The following is an 18,471-nucleotide window of genomic DNA, read 5'->3' as shown; positions in this document are numbered from 1 at the left end:
CCAGCTGGCTATGTAGCCCTGTTTTACTACGTGATCTTTATACTAATATGAAAGAAAGTGTTGCACAAGTGTTTTCGGAAAACTCAGAACTTAGTGTAAAAAGAATGTTTCCATGGACCTATCGTGTCTGGTGTCAACAGTAGACTGGTGGTGGTGGATAGTTGGTCTTTTGAAAGGCCTACATCAGACCAGCATAAGATCTCAACACCTCCCAACCACATCTGCAGTTTTATATCAGAAGGACATGCAGGCATCCACTACTCAATGTAGTGGATTATAGCATTAGTTCAGATAATAAAAAAAAAAAACAACTTGATAGCTGGGATTAACCTTCAAATACTTTCACTTTTTTTGCTGAAGGTAGGCGATCCGTGTGCACTGATGGCAGCAATAAAGCCTGTGCTTTTACATTAACAGGAGCGAGAGGGACTGAGAGAGATCCCCAACTTATACATTAACCGGAGGGCAAGGAGCTGAGTGGGAAATCCTGTCTTTGTAGGTATTGCCAGTAAGAAAGGATTCACAATGAAAAGAACAGCTGAGGCACATCAGAGACATTTATTGGAGAATAACTTCCTGGGCATCAGAACACTTTAAAAGGAAGTACTGCTGTTTGTATGCAGTTATACTCGTGCTACTATTTACACAACTATATATAAAAGATATTTCAATAAGTACTATTCACTTGAAAAAACAAAGGAAAAACAAAAGGTACAAATTGGGCAAGTAGTCACACCAAAAATAGTCACTGATCTGTGCACTAATGTTAACCATGGTTTTTCAATTAATCAATCAACCAACTAATCAACCATTTAAGTAGTCAATTAACAAATTGCGCAGCAGTAGATACAGATGATACTGGGATGTTACCAATATACATGTAGGTAGTGACCTAAATATGCCTGAAAGAAGCTGTACTGTAACTGTATGCTGGTGCTGAAGCCCCTTGGAAGCCCTATTAATCAATCAATCATCTTTTTATTGTTATTTTGTGTACTCTATTTTCTTCCTCATTAGGTCACATTTTGTAGTTTTCTGACTGGAGAGAATGTACTTGGGTATTTTAAGGAAAAATTGAGTTTCTAGTTAAAATTAACACTTGTGATGTTGATATGTTTATAGGTTGGAGGTTTTTTAATACTCTAAAATATACTAATTGAAAATTCTGTCTATTCATAATTTCATTGAAATCTTGAAGTCTTGTCCAATTTTTTGATTTGTTCTTAACTTTGAAGTACTCTTTTCTCTTATACTGTACATGGAGGATGTTGGTGATGAATTTTATTCTGAAGGACAACTCATGGGTTCCTACTTCTTCGGACTGCTCTTTCGGAAAATGGTAGCTGATAACCTCTGAGAAACATAGTTATTCAGTTTCCATGATTTATGCTTGCAGTTCTAGTGTTAGTCTCTTATCATATTCTCTATGTCACTGTGACCTAGTGCTGCTGCTGTCGCAATTATAAAAAATATATCATAAAAAAACATAGTTTAAACATAGGCTTTTGAGCTCTGTTGCTCTGAGATGTCCGGTGATCTGTAGATATTTTGGCTTGTCATAGAGTAGTTATATGGATACCTAGACAAAAAATAACACAGTATGTAAGAAACAGACAGAGAACATTTCTCATTATTTATTAATTCTTCATTTCTTTTATATGCTGTGTTTGTTTTTCATGTTATTTTCTCTATCAAAGTTTTTAACTGTTTATTTGATGAAGTGTGTGAAGTAACTTGGAAATACAGATCACGCTAATAAACAATGTACTGCAATGCAGAAAAAGGATTCTTTACCCCTTAGGTGGTTCCTCCAAGTTTCCCCTGCAGGAACAGCAAAGGAACGCTCCACCCAGAATAGCCAAACAAGCTCCTGCCCAGCCTATGTACAGGCCAGGCCCAAATTCGAACCTGTGGGGGGATCATAGAGAGCACAGTTAAATATGTGACAGTGTGTTTGTTTATGAGTGTACCTCTCTTTGTCTCTGTCTCTCACACAGAATTTGATTAGGAAAATTGAACTTGCTTGAGATGTCCATTGAAGGGGTCGTAGAATTCCCGCACAACGCGAGCAGCATACCACGACACTGCTGTGAGGGAAGAGATCCCTACAGGAAAGGAAACATTTGTTGTTTGTTCCCTTTAAAGAATTATGATTTTCTGATGTTTTATTTTTAATGTGCTCTCAGGCAACATCTTGGGAATGGTGCTGTACAAAAATAAGCAAAATTGCACTGAATAAACATAATTTTTTACTAACAGTAACATAATGAAATGGACAAAAAGTACATTCGCACTGTCTTTGTCATCAGCTACATGGGTCCTGCTGAGCATCCTGGTTGTGGAAACTCACCTGACAGAAGGAAGAGGATACCACCGATTATGGCGATTTTGGCCTTGACTTGGTCAGAGGTGTTGCCAACTTTAACACACTTCATTCCCAGTAGTGACACAATGACCCCAAACATGCCCAGAATCAGAGAGATGATCATGAGAGCGCGACTTGCCTGTACATAAACTGTACACATAGATATGTTAATCAGATTGAGGCACAGGATCACATGTACACATGGACTCATACTACCCTACAGACACATGCCTATTCATGTTACAAGAACTGGACTTCACAAGGACCATCATTGCCCCTGCTTTGGCATTTCTTTGCATTTACTAGCACAGAGTTTGGATTTCATGTGCCTCTTCATAGCTGAGCAGTGAAATAACTTTTATATTAATTTATTTAGCAGATTGCAACTGTCCAAAGGAAATTACAGAGAGTATTAACTCGTGTTTACATTACACCTTTATCCAAGGTAACTTACGGTGTTAGATACACCGAACTCCCTCGTGTCTACACACACACACACACACACACACACTGTCTGAACTGCTTGTCCCAGACGGGGTCGCGGGGAGCCGGAGCCTAACCCGGTAACACAGGGTGTAAGGCTGGAGAGGGAGGGGACACACCCAGGACGGGACGCCAGTATGTTGTGAGGCACCCCAAGCAGGACTTGAATCCCAGACCTACTGGAGAGCAGGACCCGGTCCAATCCACTCCGCCCCCCCTCGTGTCTATACCGTACAGCAATGTAAGACACACAGAAACATGCACACACATAATATCTACAATTTAGTCACTGGTTCACCTGAAACACATGTCTTTGGGGGGGACAAACACTGTGCGAAAATGCAAACTTTCCAGAGACCAAGTGGGGATCGAACCCACATGGAATCCTACAGCCCAGATGCTGTGAGACACCATGACAGTGTGTTCAGTGACTATGAATTCACTTGCAATGTTTTCATACATTTATTTTCTCTTTCTCTGTTCTGTTTTGGGTTTTTTGTAAAAGGTTGAATTCATGCATAAACAAGGTTAAATTAATACATGAACAATCAACATCATATGTATGGGACAGCTGGTAGCACAGTGGTTAGTGCTATTGCTATTGGACCCAAAGGTTGCAGCTTTGATTTCTACTGCTGGCTGTAATATCCTTGTGCAAGGTACCCACCCTAAATTACCACAGTAAAGATACCCAGCTGTGTAAGTGAGTAAATAATTGTAAGTACCTTAGCATCTTAAGTTGCTACAGGGAAAAGTGTCGGCTGAATGAATACAACAACTGTACGCCGTTTTTAAGCATATAGCATGTAGTAATTCAGAAAGTGTTGAACAGGTGCAAGTATGTTGCCTTACAGTGCTATGACTACTAATAATAACGCATGCACTGTTATATTGTATTTACACTGTTATATTAGAGTACTTAATGAAAGGAAACTGCCACGTTATGCTGGTGTTATGATAACTAATGTTAACTGCTGAAGTAATCGTGTCAATTTTAATGGGATTTGGTGATATTTTATCATAAAAGGGTGTCATTTTTGGGACCTCAGGAACACATAACTTTTACCATTAAAACTAATGCTAATTAAATCTTTGAGTTATGAGAGTTCGTGTTACAAAGGGTTTCTTAGGACTGCATAACCTTTCAACTATAGTAAGATTAAGCAAAAGAGATACAGCCAGGTGCAGATCCATTGAAGGTGTAGTTCTTCCTGCTGTGCAGAAAAATTAAACTTGGTGGTGGTAGCTTTTAGGTCCTGTCTTTTCAGATTTTCAAATGACTAAAATTCACAGACTGTTGTAAACCTGAAACTTAAAAGCTGATCATTATTCTCAGCGGTTCTACGAACTGGCCTTACTTCAGAAAGAATTATGCTACTGTCAGTGATCATCCTAAATGTTAATACTGTAAAGTTGCCCATCGATGCAGGTTTTAACTTATTTCAGAAAGAAGCAGCTTTTTATAACAAAAAAATACCAGTGTATATTCACTCAAAACTCCTTGAAGATGACAATCACGCACTCATTTCAATTGAGTGCTTAAGCTTTTTAAAGCTCTATTATGCTGCTTTTTGGGTGTTTGAACCTTCCATAAAACAATGAATGATCTCTACCGGCTGTCTCATGTGATTCCTACCAACGTGAAAGAGATTTCTATCATCTGCCTATGAGTATCACAGGTTTTCATATCTTCGCTAGACATGATGGTGATTCAGACAAATGGAGACACTTGATATTAAGTGCTGACCAGTGAGACAGCAGCACAAAACAAGCTGTACAAAAGAGACACATCATACACTAATTGCATCATTCCCCAAAATCACAACTGACCCAAAAACTACTCTGATATATTTTGCAGGTGCTGCTTGTAGTGTTCCTTGTTTGTCTCTGTTATGACTTTCAACCTCAGGTTTAAACAGAACGGGTCCATCGGATGTCTTACACACGAGATGAATATGAACCATCCTTGCAATTTTTGCCTATCAAGGAGAGTCTTTTAACTGAGGATGAATTCCATTGCACAATTATTTTTAGTAGCCTGGCCTCCTGGCACCCACTCTGCACCATAGCAACTGTGAACTATCTTCACCAGTCTTTCAGATGACACCACTCTGAGGAAAGTGGCAGTGAGGAAAGATAAAAAAACTGCAGCTATTACCATAGTTAACACAAAGAAAAGCTCAAAACATGTCACTTCCACCAAGAGTCGTGGGAAAAATTCTTCATAACAATACACTTCCAAACTATGTAATGAAGTATGCCAACACACAACATTTATGTATTGATGGCAGCTTTTGCTTTTCCATTAAATGGTTAACTGAGAAAGAAAAAGTTAAGAACTAAACTTAAAGCTTCCTGGTCATCAATCCATCTATGAATCCAACTATTGAATGGCAACTACAAGGGGAGTTACAATATCATCAGAACAGGTCTGTTTGAGGACGGCCTATGGCTAAATGAGCCTTTCATTGAATGATGGGTCAACTTGAGCTGGTAGTGACATTCATGCGTCTTTGTCTCTGTCTGCTCAGTGGTTGTTGAGAGTGAAATTACTGTACAGGATAAATCTGAAATGGCACTTAACTGAAATCTCAGAGTGGAGAGGAGAATTTGTAGCTCTTCTTAGTTAGAGAAAATGTGTTGCATCTGAAACCATTCTTTGACTTCAGCTTTTTAAGATGTACATACATCCAAATACTAGAGCACCTTGACAGCTCTTGTGCAAACCCTGCAGAGCCTATGTAATGCAAAGCAAGCATCTCAATTAACATGTGTTTTTAGTGGCAGATCTCTTTTGCCGGTGAATCTCATACTGAAAACATGCGTGTAGGCCTCTGCTATAGGCTCTGCTGAGTATTTTCTCACAAGCTTTGTGCGAGGAGGACGAAGTGGGACGATCCACAGGCACTCGGAATCACATCAGAATTTCAAACAATTTCCAGCAAATGACGTTTTCCATTTTTGCTCACTGGCAGACTTTGCATGCTTGAGCTCTGTTCCTCTATCCTTACTCTCCAGAGAAACATTTGTGAAATTAAATCAGATTTTTTCATATTACATTTTAATACTTGCTACTTTAGAGAAGAGAATTGTGGATTGATTGTAAAGAAGTTGCCTTAAATGCAGCAATGTGGGGTAGAATGGGGACAGAGCAGGATTAGTGGGGTCATGTACGTTATTTCGAATGTGCTGTAGGATCCTGTGAGAATAATATGTGGTTATGTAATGTATTTTGGATTAGTGCACATGTTGTATTTGTGGGGTAATTAAAAATAATACAAGTAATTGATTTCTCTGGGAAGCATGATGGCACAGGGGGAGCCTCACAGCTCCTGGGATGTGAGTCTGGACCTGAGTTGGAGTCTTTTTCATTCTGTGTCGAGTTTGCATGTTTCCCCAGCGTTCATGCAGGTTTTCGCCAGGGGCTTAGTTTTCCTCCATCAGTCCAAAGACATGTTTCAGGTGAAATGGGGACTCATTGTGTGTCAGTGAGTATTTCTTAGGTCTACTTTACAGAGGGATGAATGATTGCAGAGAGTTTACTGGTTTCTATCTAGCATTGTCTAGCAAAGTGATCTTGGACAAAAGTCTCAGCTGAATACTAACTAATCATAATACAAATATGATATAGTCCTAAAAGGAAGGGAGTAAGGGCACTGAAGTTCATAGGCAAAATGACAACATTATGCACAGCAAGTGTCTAAGTATGAAAATTCACATGCAGTGCAAATGTAATATGGTTCATGCTCATGCAAAAACAGCGAGACTAGTACATATGTTTACCTTAATACTAAAAGACTGGAAGTTTAGTAAGAATTCTCTAGAAGAGTGAAACAAGTAGTAGATGTAGTTGAGCTCAAACTCTTAAAAATTACAATTTGTGAGTTAATGACTCACAGGAGGATGTTTTTTCTTACACTGAAGACAAGGATAAAAGCTTCTATAGCTAGAATTACCCAGCTGCTCTGAAATTGGGGCAGTAGTGACTGTGTGATTCAGATTCTGCCTGTTACAGGGCTCAGAGCCACAGAGAAACAGAGACAATTCCCTAGATGTCACATGTAAGAGACCTAAATATCACATTACCCAGATACTACATATGTGTGGGAATTACTTTAAAAGTTGATGGTTCATTTATTTCGATACAGGCAGTTCCCGGGTTACGAACGTCTGACTTACGTACAACCCGTAGTTATGAACCACCCCTGTAAAGTAAAAATTAGAGTTACATACAATGATTTGTAACAACAAACAGGCGCTACTTTGCAACAAGCATCAAAACATTACACATCTACAGCGGTTCGTGGGCTCATGGGCATGTGAGCCCGAGGTAGGCCAAAGACTTCCTTCTTTTCAGTCGGACCACGTTGCTGTTAACAGTGTCTCGTGTGTTACTGTTTTTAGCTTTAATTTTTTTTTGTTTTTACCCTCGTAACCATGACAGCAAAGTGTAAATATGAGTACATTTCTATGAGATGTACGTCGCCTTGGAGAAAAGCAACTGCAAAATGAATAAGTGTAAATGTAAAAGGAAAACGATCACAGTTGAAACTAAAGTGGGAATAAAAAAGCGATAAGAAAAAACATTAGGTTACAGTCGGTCAACGATGGGGACAGTTTTAAAAGACAAAGCAAAAATAATGGAGCATGTTAAAAGCTCTGTCCCAATGTCTTGCTATCGCTCTCCGTCTATTATAAATACTGTAGTAACATTTATTATTATCTTATTCTGTATCTCTATTATAGGGGGGTGCGGTGGTGCAGCGGGTTTGGCCGGGTCCCACTCTCTAGTGGGTCTGAGGTTGGAATCCCGCTTGGGGTGCCTTGTGACGGCTGGGTATCCCATCCTGGGTGTGTCCCTTCCCCCTCCAGCCTTACGCCCTGTGTTGTCGGGTTAAGCTCCAGTTCGCTGGGATCCCACTCGGGACGAGCAGTTTCAGACAATGTGTGTGTATATCTCTATTACTGTACATAATTAGATTAATTATTATTGTTTTTATTATCATTACATCATTACATTGTATTATTTGTGGGGGACGCGGTGGTGCAGTGGGTTAGACTGAGTCCTGCTCTCTGGTGGGTCTGGGGTTCGAGTCCTGCTTGGGGTGCCTTCCGGCAGACTGGCGTCCTGTCCTGGGTGTGTCCCCTCCCCCTCCGGCCTTACGCCCTGAGTTGCCGGGTAGGTTCCGGGTCCCCGCAACCCCATATGGGATAAGCGGTTCAGAAAATGTGTGTGTGTGTGTGTGTGTGTGTGTGTATTATTACATTATTATTGTATTGTTATATTAAAGATGTTTTAGTGTATCCGGAAGTATTTCTTTGATGTTATTTATGTATAGAAAGCTACACGATATACTATATAATAAGACAAACTTTTGACTAACTGATGTTAGATACAAACCGGACCTAACTGTTCTGACTTATGTACAAATTCAACTTAAGGACAGACTTAGTAACGGAACTCGTTCGTAATCCGGAGACTGCCTGTATTCTCTGTGTGTGTGTGTGTGTGTGTGTGTGTGTGTGTGTGTGTGTGTGTGTGTGTGTGTGTGTGTGTGTGTGTGTGTGTGGTTTTTGTGCTGCCTTAATGAACTCACCTGGTAGCCCAAGGACAGTTTTGTACCTGTTACACTGAACTGCTCCTAATGCAGAGGCAGCACAGTCCATCCACAAGCCCTGGAATTGCCAGCTGTTTGTTGTCACCGTATCCGCATGACTCCTCACCTTCCAGACATTTGAGCTTGTTGAACTTATCTCCAAAACCCAGCCCACTAGGCACATGAGTATGCCCACGACCTGTAGCACTAAAACAGCCATTGCTCACTTTCAAAGACTTCGGGCCTCAGGAAAACCCTGAAATGTCCACAGAAGGGTGAATGCTTTTTTCTGCCGAGGAAGACAGAGGGCTGAAAAACAGAGAGACACAGAAAGTCACAGCACTTATTAATTTATGAAATAAGTCCTGTGTTCTTTTGAGCCACAATACACAAACCTGCTTTGTGAGAACATTTCAACACACACACACACACTCTCTCAGAACCACTTGTCCCATACAGGGTCGCAGGGAACCAGAGCCTACCCGGTAACACAGGGCGTAAGGCCGGAAGGGGAGGGGGCACACCCAAGACGGGACACCAGTCCATCACAAGGCACCCCAAGCAGGACTCGAACCCCAGACCCACCCGAGAGCAGGACCGTGGGCCAACCCACTGCGCCACTGCGCCACTGCACCCTCATAGCATTTTGAGACACCAGCATAGAAAATCAGCCCACAGAAACCATTGACAATCATTTCAAAAGAGAGAAGTCAAGTTTATAACTTACCCTAGCGTCCACAGGTTTTTCTATGTCTACGTAGAGGTAAAATTGAATAGTTTGGATTCAGCAGCAAACTGTTAGCAGCAGATCAGGCAGCAGCGGAAAAAGCAAGGCAGTGCAGTTTGGAAAGTTCCAGTATTTTCTGAGGCTGCACTCCTCTTAAGCTAATATACGGCTGAGGGTCAATAGCCTTATGGTCAAAGAAAGTAACCCCGATGAGAATACAAACTGTGTATTACTGCACATGCTCAGTGAGTTGAGCAGTGATAGATGATTCATATCAAGTAACATTTGCACAACCACTACTGGACTGTCTTTACCTTGAACACCATAACCTGAATAAATGAGTAATAAAAGGAATATATACTGAAAATGGAGGTGTGATTGGCAACCACTAGGTCCTGTGGACAGTGGTCAATTTTGCATGGCCCATAAGCACAGAAACACAGGTAATGGGACACAAAAGAGGAGGACTACATTGTATTCAGTGAAGCTTCTGTCAAGAACCGTAATTAGTTCACAATATGGTTTTTACCAAAGTTTTGTCCAGAAATTATTCCATCAGCAGAATGCAATGGTTAAAAACAGGTGTGTAATTTGAAATGTCCTCATATTTTGAAGAAGTACCACTGGTAATATATCCATGTATTCAACCTGAATTGCACAAAATGGGGTTGTGCACAGACACACACATACACGCTGGCTCAAGCCGCTTGTCCCAAGTGGGGTCACAGTGAGCCAGAGCCTAACCAGGCAACACAGGCGCAAGGCTGGAGGGGGAGGGGACATACCCAGGAAGGGATGCAATCAACCACAAGGCACCCCAAGGAGGACTCGAACCATAGACCCACCAGAGAGCAGGACCTGGCCAAGCCCACTGCACCACCACATCCAATATAGGGTTGTGTCAATGAGTAAATATGTCAATCACTTTGATTAATTAATCTTCAGGGCACTAATAATTTTAAAAACTTATTTTTTATTTAGTAAGAAAACAGAACTGCATCACATCAAAGTGGAGACAGAATGAATATAGCATAAATTGCAAAAAGATGAATTCGGATAAAAGCTAAGGCAGCACAAGGCTGAAAGGTAAATATTTAGTGGATCACTCCAGAGTGACTCATTTTGTGAGTTTCCCCATTTGTTTACCAACTTGGTCCACATAGCCCTTTCTCATCAAAACTGGCATTGTTTGGTTCAGTTGGATCGTGGAGCATTTCAGTTGGCTAAGTAATCCTTTAATATGAAATGCAAAGGACTTCATTTTCATGGTTAAGACAGGCATATAGTTTAAAGAAGTTTTTAATTTATATTTTGCTCTGAAGACTTCAGCCATAACCACTTGACTTCAACTCCACAATTCTGGGTTGTAGAACATTATACTGCGTGCACATGATATATATTTTACAGGACAAGGGATTACCACTTAAACGTTAAAGTAACAAGGGTATGTAATTTTGAGAACTGGTGACACACAATAAATAAATAAGGGACACATGCAGTATGGTTATATTTGCTCCCATATGAAGACAGTAGTGAATCCAGAGAGTGAGAATCCAGGTATCTCCCAGAATTACTGTGGTTTTTAGTGTGAGTGTGAATGCACTCCTCCGGCAAATCCGCTTTGTGGACACGCAGGAGATCCGTCTGAAACGGCAGCGGAACGGGCGCACTAGGAGGGCAGTGAAACTGGAACTGAAAACCGCAGTGGTTGTGGGACCGGTGAGTCCGTCTGAGCGTTTCGTACATATTCGCTCATTCACTGTGACTCTCGCTGGACTTTGGCCATTGGAAACAGGTAAACATAAAGGATGACTTCACAATTGATCTTTCAGCAATATGGCTTCTGAGATCGAGTAGAGACCGTACAGGGTGACAAAGCCTTCTTCTCGTTAGTGACTGCAAACAGCGAGTCTAAAAAATGTGATGCAGTGCATACACCTTGTAATAACCAACTGATAATTCAATAACCATTGTTGTCTTAAACATGCAGTGGTGCTCCAAGGGTTAATGAATCGACTTAGAGGAAAACAGGCTTCCTGTTATAACATTCAGATATAAGCTGTTAGAATGTCCAATCATAAGGGTACAATCTGGATTTTTCCTGAAGCTTTCAGCCTTACTGTTGATAGTTTATTATCTGCAGAAGCTCTGGAGGAGCTCAGCTGGGTTCTGCACTGCACCCAGGGTCGATCCAAGGCCTTATGTGGAACACCAAATAAATCATTGTAGTGTTTTAACCCCTTTCTCCCTGTCCCCTGGAGATACACAAATCTCTGAGAGTACCCCCTTCTACTGCATCTGTCATACTTCTAATCAGATTTGCTCCTGAATTAGAAAGTACTTCCCCTGCTGAATTCAGTATTTAAGAAGGTTTAGGGTGAGGAGCTCAGTCACCCGGGAGGAGCTCGGAGTAGAGCCGCTGCTCCTCCGCATCGAGAGGAGCCAGTTGAGGTGGCTCGGGCATCTGTTCCGGATGCCTCCTGGACGCCTCCCTGGGGAGGTGCTCCGGGCTTGTCCCACTGGGAGGAGGCCTCGGGGCAGACCCAGGACACGTTGGAGAGACTATGTCTCCCGGCTGGCCTGGGAACGCCTTGGGGTTCCCCCAGAGGAACTGGAGGAGGTGTGCGGGGAGAGGGAGGTCTGGAGTACTCTGCTCGGACTGCTGCCCCCGCGACCCGGCCCCGGATAAAAGCGGAGGAAGATGGATGGATGGATGGATTTTTCCTGACAGTCCAGCAGTATTCACCCTCCATTTATCAAAGGAAGGACAGGAAAATAGTTTCATAAAACAAACATCACTGTCTGCTAGGTAAACACAGCACCTCCATCCAAAATGATCTCAAATTTATCATGAACATGTAGAGCAGAACTGGCAGATCTCTGTCACCAGCTGAGGTCCTTGGCAGGTGCCAGTTTCATGACGGAAGTCACATAACGCAAGATAAAGGCATTTTCCATCTTATTTATTCATTTTCTTCTGTTCATTATACTTTCCAAAAGTGCAGTGTGTTGTGGAGTGTACTTGAACGATGAACCTCGATGTAGGAAGTGGTAGGTAAGGAACTAGGTTTGCTTGAGACTTTCATGTCTGCAGCTATGTCTCCTTCTCTCAATGTAATGCATAAATTATACTTTCGCTGAGATGTACGTTGCTTTGGACAAAAGCGTCTACTAAATCAATAAATGTAAATGTAAATGTAATGTAAGTCACATTTTGTTTCCATCCAGCGGTTAGTTTGCAGTACAACACACTCAGACGAAACAGAAACAGTGTAAGAGTTTGGGACCGCCTTCATTCAGCTTGCTGCCACATTGTTTATTGCTTGTATCTGATGTGAGTGATGGTGATCAATAAGATTATGAAAGCTGCAGATGTTTATGGAATAAACCAATCAACAGTCAGCATGAAGTGGACATTTATTGAGACAATGCATTTTCGTTTTCAGTCATTCTAAATGAGGTTTTATTGTGTGTACATATACCATATGTGTGTCCCAGACTCTCATCTGTAATGTATACATGCTATAGCTAAGGTTTTTACAGACTCTTAAGTGTACATAAATGAAGGGACATCTGTTCTATTCATAAATAGATAATATCTTGATGTCAATTTAAAAATGTGTGGGACTCCAATACAGTGTCATTTCCAGGATCCCCCACATCCAGTGACTCTACCCTGACCAAGCGGTAATTGAAAATAGACAGATGGAAGTCACACACACACACATCATCTGAAACTGCTTGTCCCATGCGGGGTCGCAGGGAGCCGGAGCCTAACCTGGTAGCATAGGGCGTAGGGCTGGAGGGGGAGGGGACACACCCAGAACAGGATGCCAGTCCATCGCAAGGCACTCTGAGCAGGACTCGAACCTCAGATCCACCAGAGAGCAGGGCCTGGTCAAACCCACTGCACCACTGCACCACCATACCCCCGTCCAGATGGAAGTCTTACAGAGTATTTTCCTTTTTGAGGTTGTGTGTGGGATGTGTTCTAGGGAAGCAACCTATTCTGCACGTGAAAAGTTTCCTTTGGTACGTAAAGCAGTCACTGCCACCTGTTGACAATTGCAAGAAAGTTTCCTGCTGATTCTGCCACTGTGCAAGATCTGACAACTGTACTTCACACAATAAAACTACAAACAGATATAAATTAACAATTTAAATCATCACTACAATACATTTATGTAAATTCATACGTCTTACAGAAATACACACTGTCCAAAGCCGTTTGTCCCGAGCCAGAGCCTAGCCTGGCAGCACATGGCGTGGGGCTGGAGAGGGAGGGGACACACCCCGGATGGGTCGCCAGCCTGCCACAGGGCATCCCAGGCAGGACTTGAACCCCAGACCCACCACAGAGCGGGCCCCAGCCAAACCCCCTGTGCCACAGCACCACTGTACCCCCCCCCCTTACAGAAATAATGACATACAAATAAAATTTTATTTGTTTTTCCATTGTTCCCTAAACAAAACATTTCTTACAACAGAAACTTAATATTTGCTCAAATACAGATGTATGCGAGAGTATAGGCACTTGAAAGTAAAAAGAAATGAGAAGAGAAAACTGAGCAGGGCACAACAGTAAACATGGCATATTTTTGCACATTTTAGTGGATAATTACTATTTCCTAAATATAACACTGAAAAATAATATAATGAGTGTAGCACACAATTTCAAGAAAAAATTAAAATAAAGACAATTGACTCTTACAAAGCAGTGGAAGGCTAGGATCTTTTTTCAAAAGGTTAAAAATGACAAAATTTCCACTGGTAGAAACAGTGTTTGACTTCAGCGGGTTCCCTAAGATCCTGGAAAATTTCCATCAGAACTGCTCGAATTAACCAAGAGTACAGCTACAGTGGTGCTTCATAGTATGTGAAGCCCTTGTGTCCATTTTACCACAAAATGGATATTTAATGAGAAGCACACACACACATTTTCAGAACCGCTTGTCCCATACGGGGTCACGGGGAACCGGAGCCTACCCGGCAACACAGGGCGTAAGGCCGGAGGGGGAAGGGGACACACCCAGGACGGGACGCCAGTCCGTCACAAGGCACCCCAAGCGGGACTCGAACCCCAGACCCACCGGAGAGCAGGACCCGGTCCAACCCACTGCGCCACCGCACCCCCCTAATGAGAAGCAGTTTTCCTCATATGACATAATAGGTGTGTGATGATCAATTTCATGTGTTGCTTTAAAGGAAATCATGTGTGCAGTAGAAATACGGAAGTAGGACAGGTGCAAAAATAAGTGAACCCCAAGTTGCATTGGTTAAACTGAGTAGGTAAATAGAATCAGGGGTGTAAATCATAATCATAACTTTAAATCTAAGATTTAGATTTCATAAGTTTAATATTGTATACAAAAACAATGATCATGCCTATAAGGTTCATATACTTTCAAGGAGTGCTGTATGGTCCACAAGACCACAGTAAAGAGTTACTTACACAAAATTAATCTGCACAAAAGAGCTGTCAAAAGGAAATCTTTCCTTCAAAGATCAACATCTGAACCAGACAAAACCAGAAACTGTTGGAAGAAAGTTTTCACAGCTGATGAACCAAAAATGAATCTCGTTTTGTTGCCACAGTGATAAAAAAACAGGTAAAAGCAGGGAACGAATGTGACAAAAAGAGCTCCTTGCAAACTGTTAATCACGAAGGTAGCTTTCATATGCTTCAGGGCAGTTTCAGCCAGCAGCACAAGAAATTATGTGTGTGTAAGGATAAATTCAATTACGGGCAGTTCCCGGATTACGAACAAGTTCCGTTCCTAAGTCTGTCTTTAAGTCGAATTTGTACATAAGTCGGAACGATTACGTGCGGTTTATGTCTAATTTCAGTTAGTCAAATGTTTTTCTTAGTATATAGTATATCGTGATACTTTTCTATGCATTAAAAAAGCATTAAAGAAACACCTCCAGATACACCAAACCATCTTTGATATATTAATACAATAAAAATAATAATTATAATTATAATAGCAACAATAATAAGAATGATCACTATTATTTCCACTTTAGTTTCAATCGTGTTTGTTTTCCTTTTCTTTGATGCATCACCATCACTTGCATCACGTTTCCGTTTAAAAACAAAAAAATTAACCCAAATTCAGTAACACACACACTATTAACAGGAACGTGGTTCGACTGAAAAGAAGGAAGTCTTCGTCCTACCTTGGGCTCACGTGCCCACGAGACGACAAACTGCTGCAGACACACAATGTTTCGATGTGTGTTGCAACGTAGTACCTGTGTGTTATTACAAATCATTGTATGGAACTCAGACTTGTAATATAATAGGCCTTATGGGGGGTGGTTTGTAACAACGGATTGTACGTTGAGTCGAATGTTCATAACCCGGGGACGGCCTGTAAATATTAACTAATACTAAAAAATTAGAAATACCTAATTTCCCAGAATCAGTTATTAAATTAAAGCTGAAAAAAGACTTGATATTTAAGCAAACAAGAATCCAAAGACATGCCTCAAAATCAACTATTAAATATATGCAGAAATGAAGAATGCGGTTTTGGAATGTCATCACAATTCCCAGGTTTTGAATATTTCTGCAAAAAGAACATGTGATTGCTGTGATTTCCTCTATTATTGCTATTTTTTTCATTGAATATTTTAGATCTTTAACCAAAATCTAATATTACATAAAGGGCACCTGAGTGCACATTTTTAACTTATTTCATTAATTTCATTAACAGAATTATAAAAGGAGCACCTGCCCCAAATACACTGCCCGGCCAAAAAAAGGTCACCACCTGGATTTAACTAAGCAAATAGGTAAGAGCCTTCCACTGGATAATTACTGCAGTGATTAATATGTTTCAGCTAGCAACAAGTTATTTAACCCTAACTGATGCAGTGAGTAGCTTCTCATTTCTGAAACAACTATGCCGGAAGACATATCCTGTGGTTGTGGAAAAGATGTACTCTGTTTCAGAAGGGTGAAATTATTGGCCTGCATCAAGCAAAGAAAACAACTAAGGAGACTGGTGAAACTACTAAAATTGGGTTAAGAACTGTCCAACGCATTACTAAAACCTGGAAGGATAGTGGCGAACTATCTTCGAGGAAGATATATGGTTGGAAAAATCTTGAATGATCGTGATCGGAGATCACTAAACGTTTTGTGAAATCAAATTGTAAAAAACAACAGTAGAACTCACAGCTATGTTTAATAGTGAAATTAAGAGCACTTCCACATGCACAATGTGAAGAGAACTCAAGGGATTGGGACTAAACAGCTGTGTAGCCTTAAGAGAACCACTTATCAGTGATGCTAATCGGAGGAAAAAAGGGCTTCAGTTTGCTAGGGAGCATAAAGATTGGACTCTGGAACAATGGAAAAAGGTCATGTTGTTTGATGAGTCCAGATTTACCCTGTTCCAGAGTGATAGGTGCATCAGGGTAAGAAGAGAGGCGGATGAAGTGATGCACCCATCATGCTTAGTACCTACGCTACAAGACTGTGGGGGCAATGTTATGATCTGGGGTTGCTTCAGTTGGTCAGGTCTAGGTTCAGCAACATTATGTGCCCAAAAAATGAGGTCAGCTGACTACCTGAATATACTGAATGACCAGGTTTTTCCATCAATGGATTTTTTCTTCCCTGATGGCATGGGCCTATTCCAAGATGATAATGCCAGGATTCATCAGGCTCAAATTGTGAAAGAGTGATTCAGGGAGCATGAGACATCATTTTCACACATGGATTGGCCACGACAGAGTCCAGACCTTAACCCCATTGAGAATCTTTGGGATGTGCTGGAGAAGACTACGCAGTGGTCCGACTCTCCCATCATCAATACAAGATCTTGGTGAGGAATTAATGCAACTCTGGATGGAAATAAATGTTGTGACATTGCATAAGCTTATCAAAACGATGGCACAGCGAATGTGTGCCGTAATCAAAGCAAAAGGTTGTCCAACAAAATATTAGTGTGTGTGACTTTTTTTTTTGGCCAGGCAGTGTAGTTGAGCTCTAATACCTTTGGGTCTGTTTCATGAGAGACTGCAGAGGGACTGTATGATCAACCTCAGCTTGGGGTCAGCAACTGCAGTACTGCAAACAGTGTACAGAACCGTGCTCATTAAGTGGGGTCTGAGTGAAAGCTTGCAATTCATAGCTTAATCTACATCTCCCACACTTACCCATGGTTTTGAGCTCTGAGCTGTGATGAAAAGGTGAAAAGGACAGCACTGCAAGAGTAAGCAGCAAAAGTTTGGTTCCTCTATGGCAAAATTCACACTCAGTAACAGGGTATGGAGCCCAGGGAGGCTCATGTGAGAGGCTGTCTTGGGACTGCTTGGGGATCCTTCAGGATGAGTTGGAATTACTGGGTTAAAGGCAAGGGAAGTACATCCTGGTTGGGAAGCCAATCCATGGCAGTGTAGGCCAACTCCCCCCCCCCCCCCCCAAAACAAACACTCATATTACGAGCAATTTAGTGTTTAATTCACCTCAACTGCATGTCTTCAGTGCGTGGGAGGAATCAGGAGCAACAGGAGGGTGCCCTGTGTCGGACTGGCATCCTGTCCTGGGTGTGTCCCCTCCCCCCCTTGGCCCTGCGCCCTGTGCTGCTGGGCAAGGCCCTGGCTCGTTGTGACTCCGCTTGGGACAAGTGATGGTTGATGATGGGTGGATGGATAGAAAACCTTCATATTCAAGGCAACATCCTTAACCACACACTAGCTAGCAATTTGGCAGAAAAACGACCTCAAGACCAATACTTTAACCACCGCACTTAACAGGGAGGAAGAAGTTATTTTGGTGATGGACAGTGCTAAAGAGTATTTAGCTGTGGCCAAAAAAAGTCTCACTGGTCTAGAGAAGGGGGGATGCGGTGGTGCAGCGGGCTTGCCTGGGTTTGGGTCCTGCTTGGGATGCCTTGCGATGGACCGGCGTCCTGTCCTGAGTGTGTCCCCTTTCCTTCCAGCCTTGTGCCCTATGTTGCCAGGTTAGGCTCTGGTTCGGCGCAATGCCACTCAGGACAAGTGGTCTCAGGCCATGTGTGTGTGGTCTAGAGAACATAGTTTAAAACATTTATAGGAGTTTTCAGAGAAGCTTCCACAAAATCACAATGCCTGGGAGGTGTGAGAGAACATCGGTTTGATCCACTTCACACTTTATCGACCACGTTTTCCGGGTTCCGGTGAAATTCGCTTCGATGGCGGCGACACGATGTGTTGCCCTGAGACAGGAGAGGTGGAAGGTCCCACACTTTGCACTCGTAAGGCCTATGGCAAGCGGACACAGTTGTTAAGCCAGTCAGAATGCTTTC

The 18,471-nt window shown here is 41.9% G+C and overlaps 1 protein-coding gene across 1 annotated transcript; it reads right to left on the bottom strand.

Annotated features, from left to right (window-relative positions):
* Window positions 1-544: 544 nt before the first annotated feature.
* Window positions 545-9,332, bottom strand: LOC108922155 (claudin-7-like). The gene is made up of 6 exons (XM_018732104.1): window positions 9,173-9,332; window positions 8,446-8,754; window positions 2,351-2,515; window positions 2,024-2,105; window positions 1,795-1,908; window positions 545-1,579 (listed from the first exon to the last, which is right to left on the bottom strand). Exons 2-6 carry the CDS (start codon window positions 8,663-8,665, stop codon window positions 1,492-1,494), a joined length of 669 nt encoding a protein of 222 aa, XP_018587620.1. The 5' UTR covers window positions 8,666-8,754; window positions 9,173-9,332; the 3' UTR covers window positions 545-1,491.
* Window positions 9,333-18,471: the final 9,139 nt, after the last annotated feature.

This window comes from Scleropages formosus, chromosome 10 (genome assembly GCF_900964775.1).
Source record: "Scleropages formosus chromosome 10, fSclFor1.1, whole genome shotgun sequence".
Taxonomy (NCBI): Eukaryota; Metazoa; Chordata; class Actinopteri; order Osteoglossiformes; family Osteoglossidae; genus Scleropages; species Scleropages formosus.
This window is presented reverse-complemented; position numbering and strand designations above follow the sequence as displayed.

Bases quoted from the DNA above. Each gene is read 5' to 3' on its own strand.
- LOC108922155 (XM_018732104.1), bottom strand. From the start codon at position 8,665: ATGGCTGTTTTAGTGCTACAGGTCGTGGGCATACTCATGTGCCTAGTG. The intron at 2,106-2,350 runs GTGAGTTTCCAC...CCTTTCCTGTAG, and splicing joins TATCCTCTTCCTTCTGTCAG to GGATCTCTTCCCTCACAGCA. The intron at 1,580-1,794 runs GTAAAGAATCCT...TTTTTTGTCTAG, and splicing joins TTGGAGGAACCACCTAAGGG to GTATCCATATAACTACTCTA.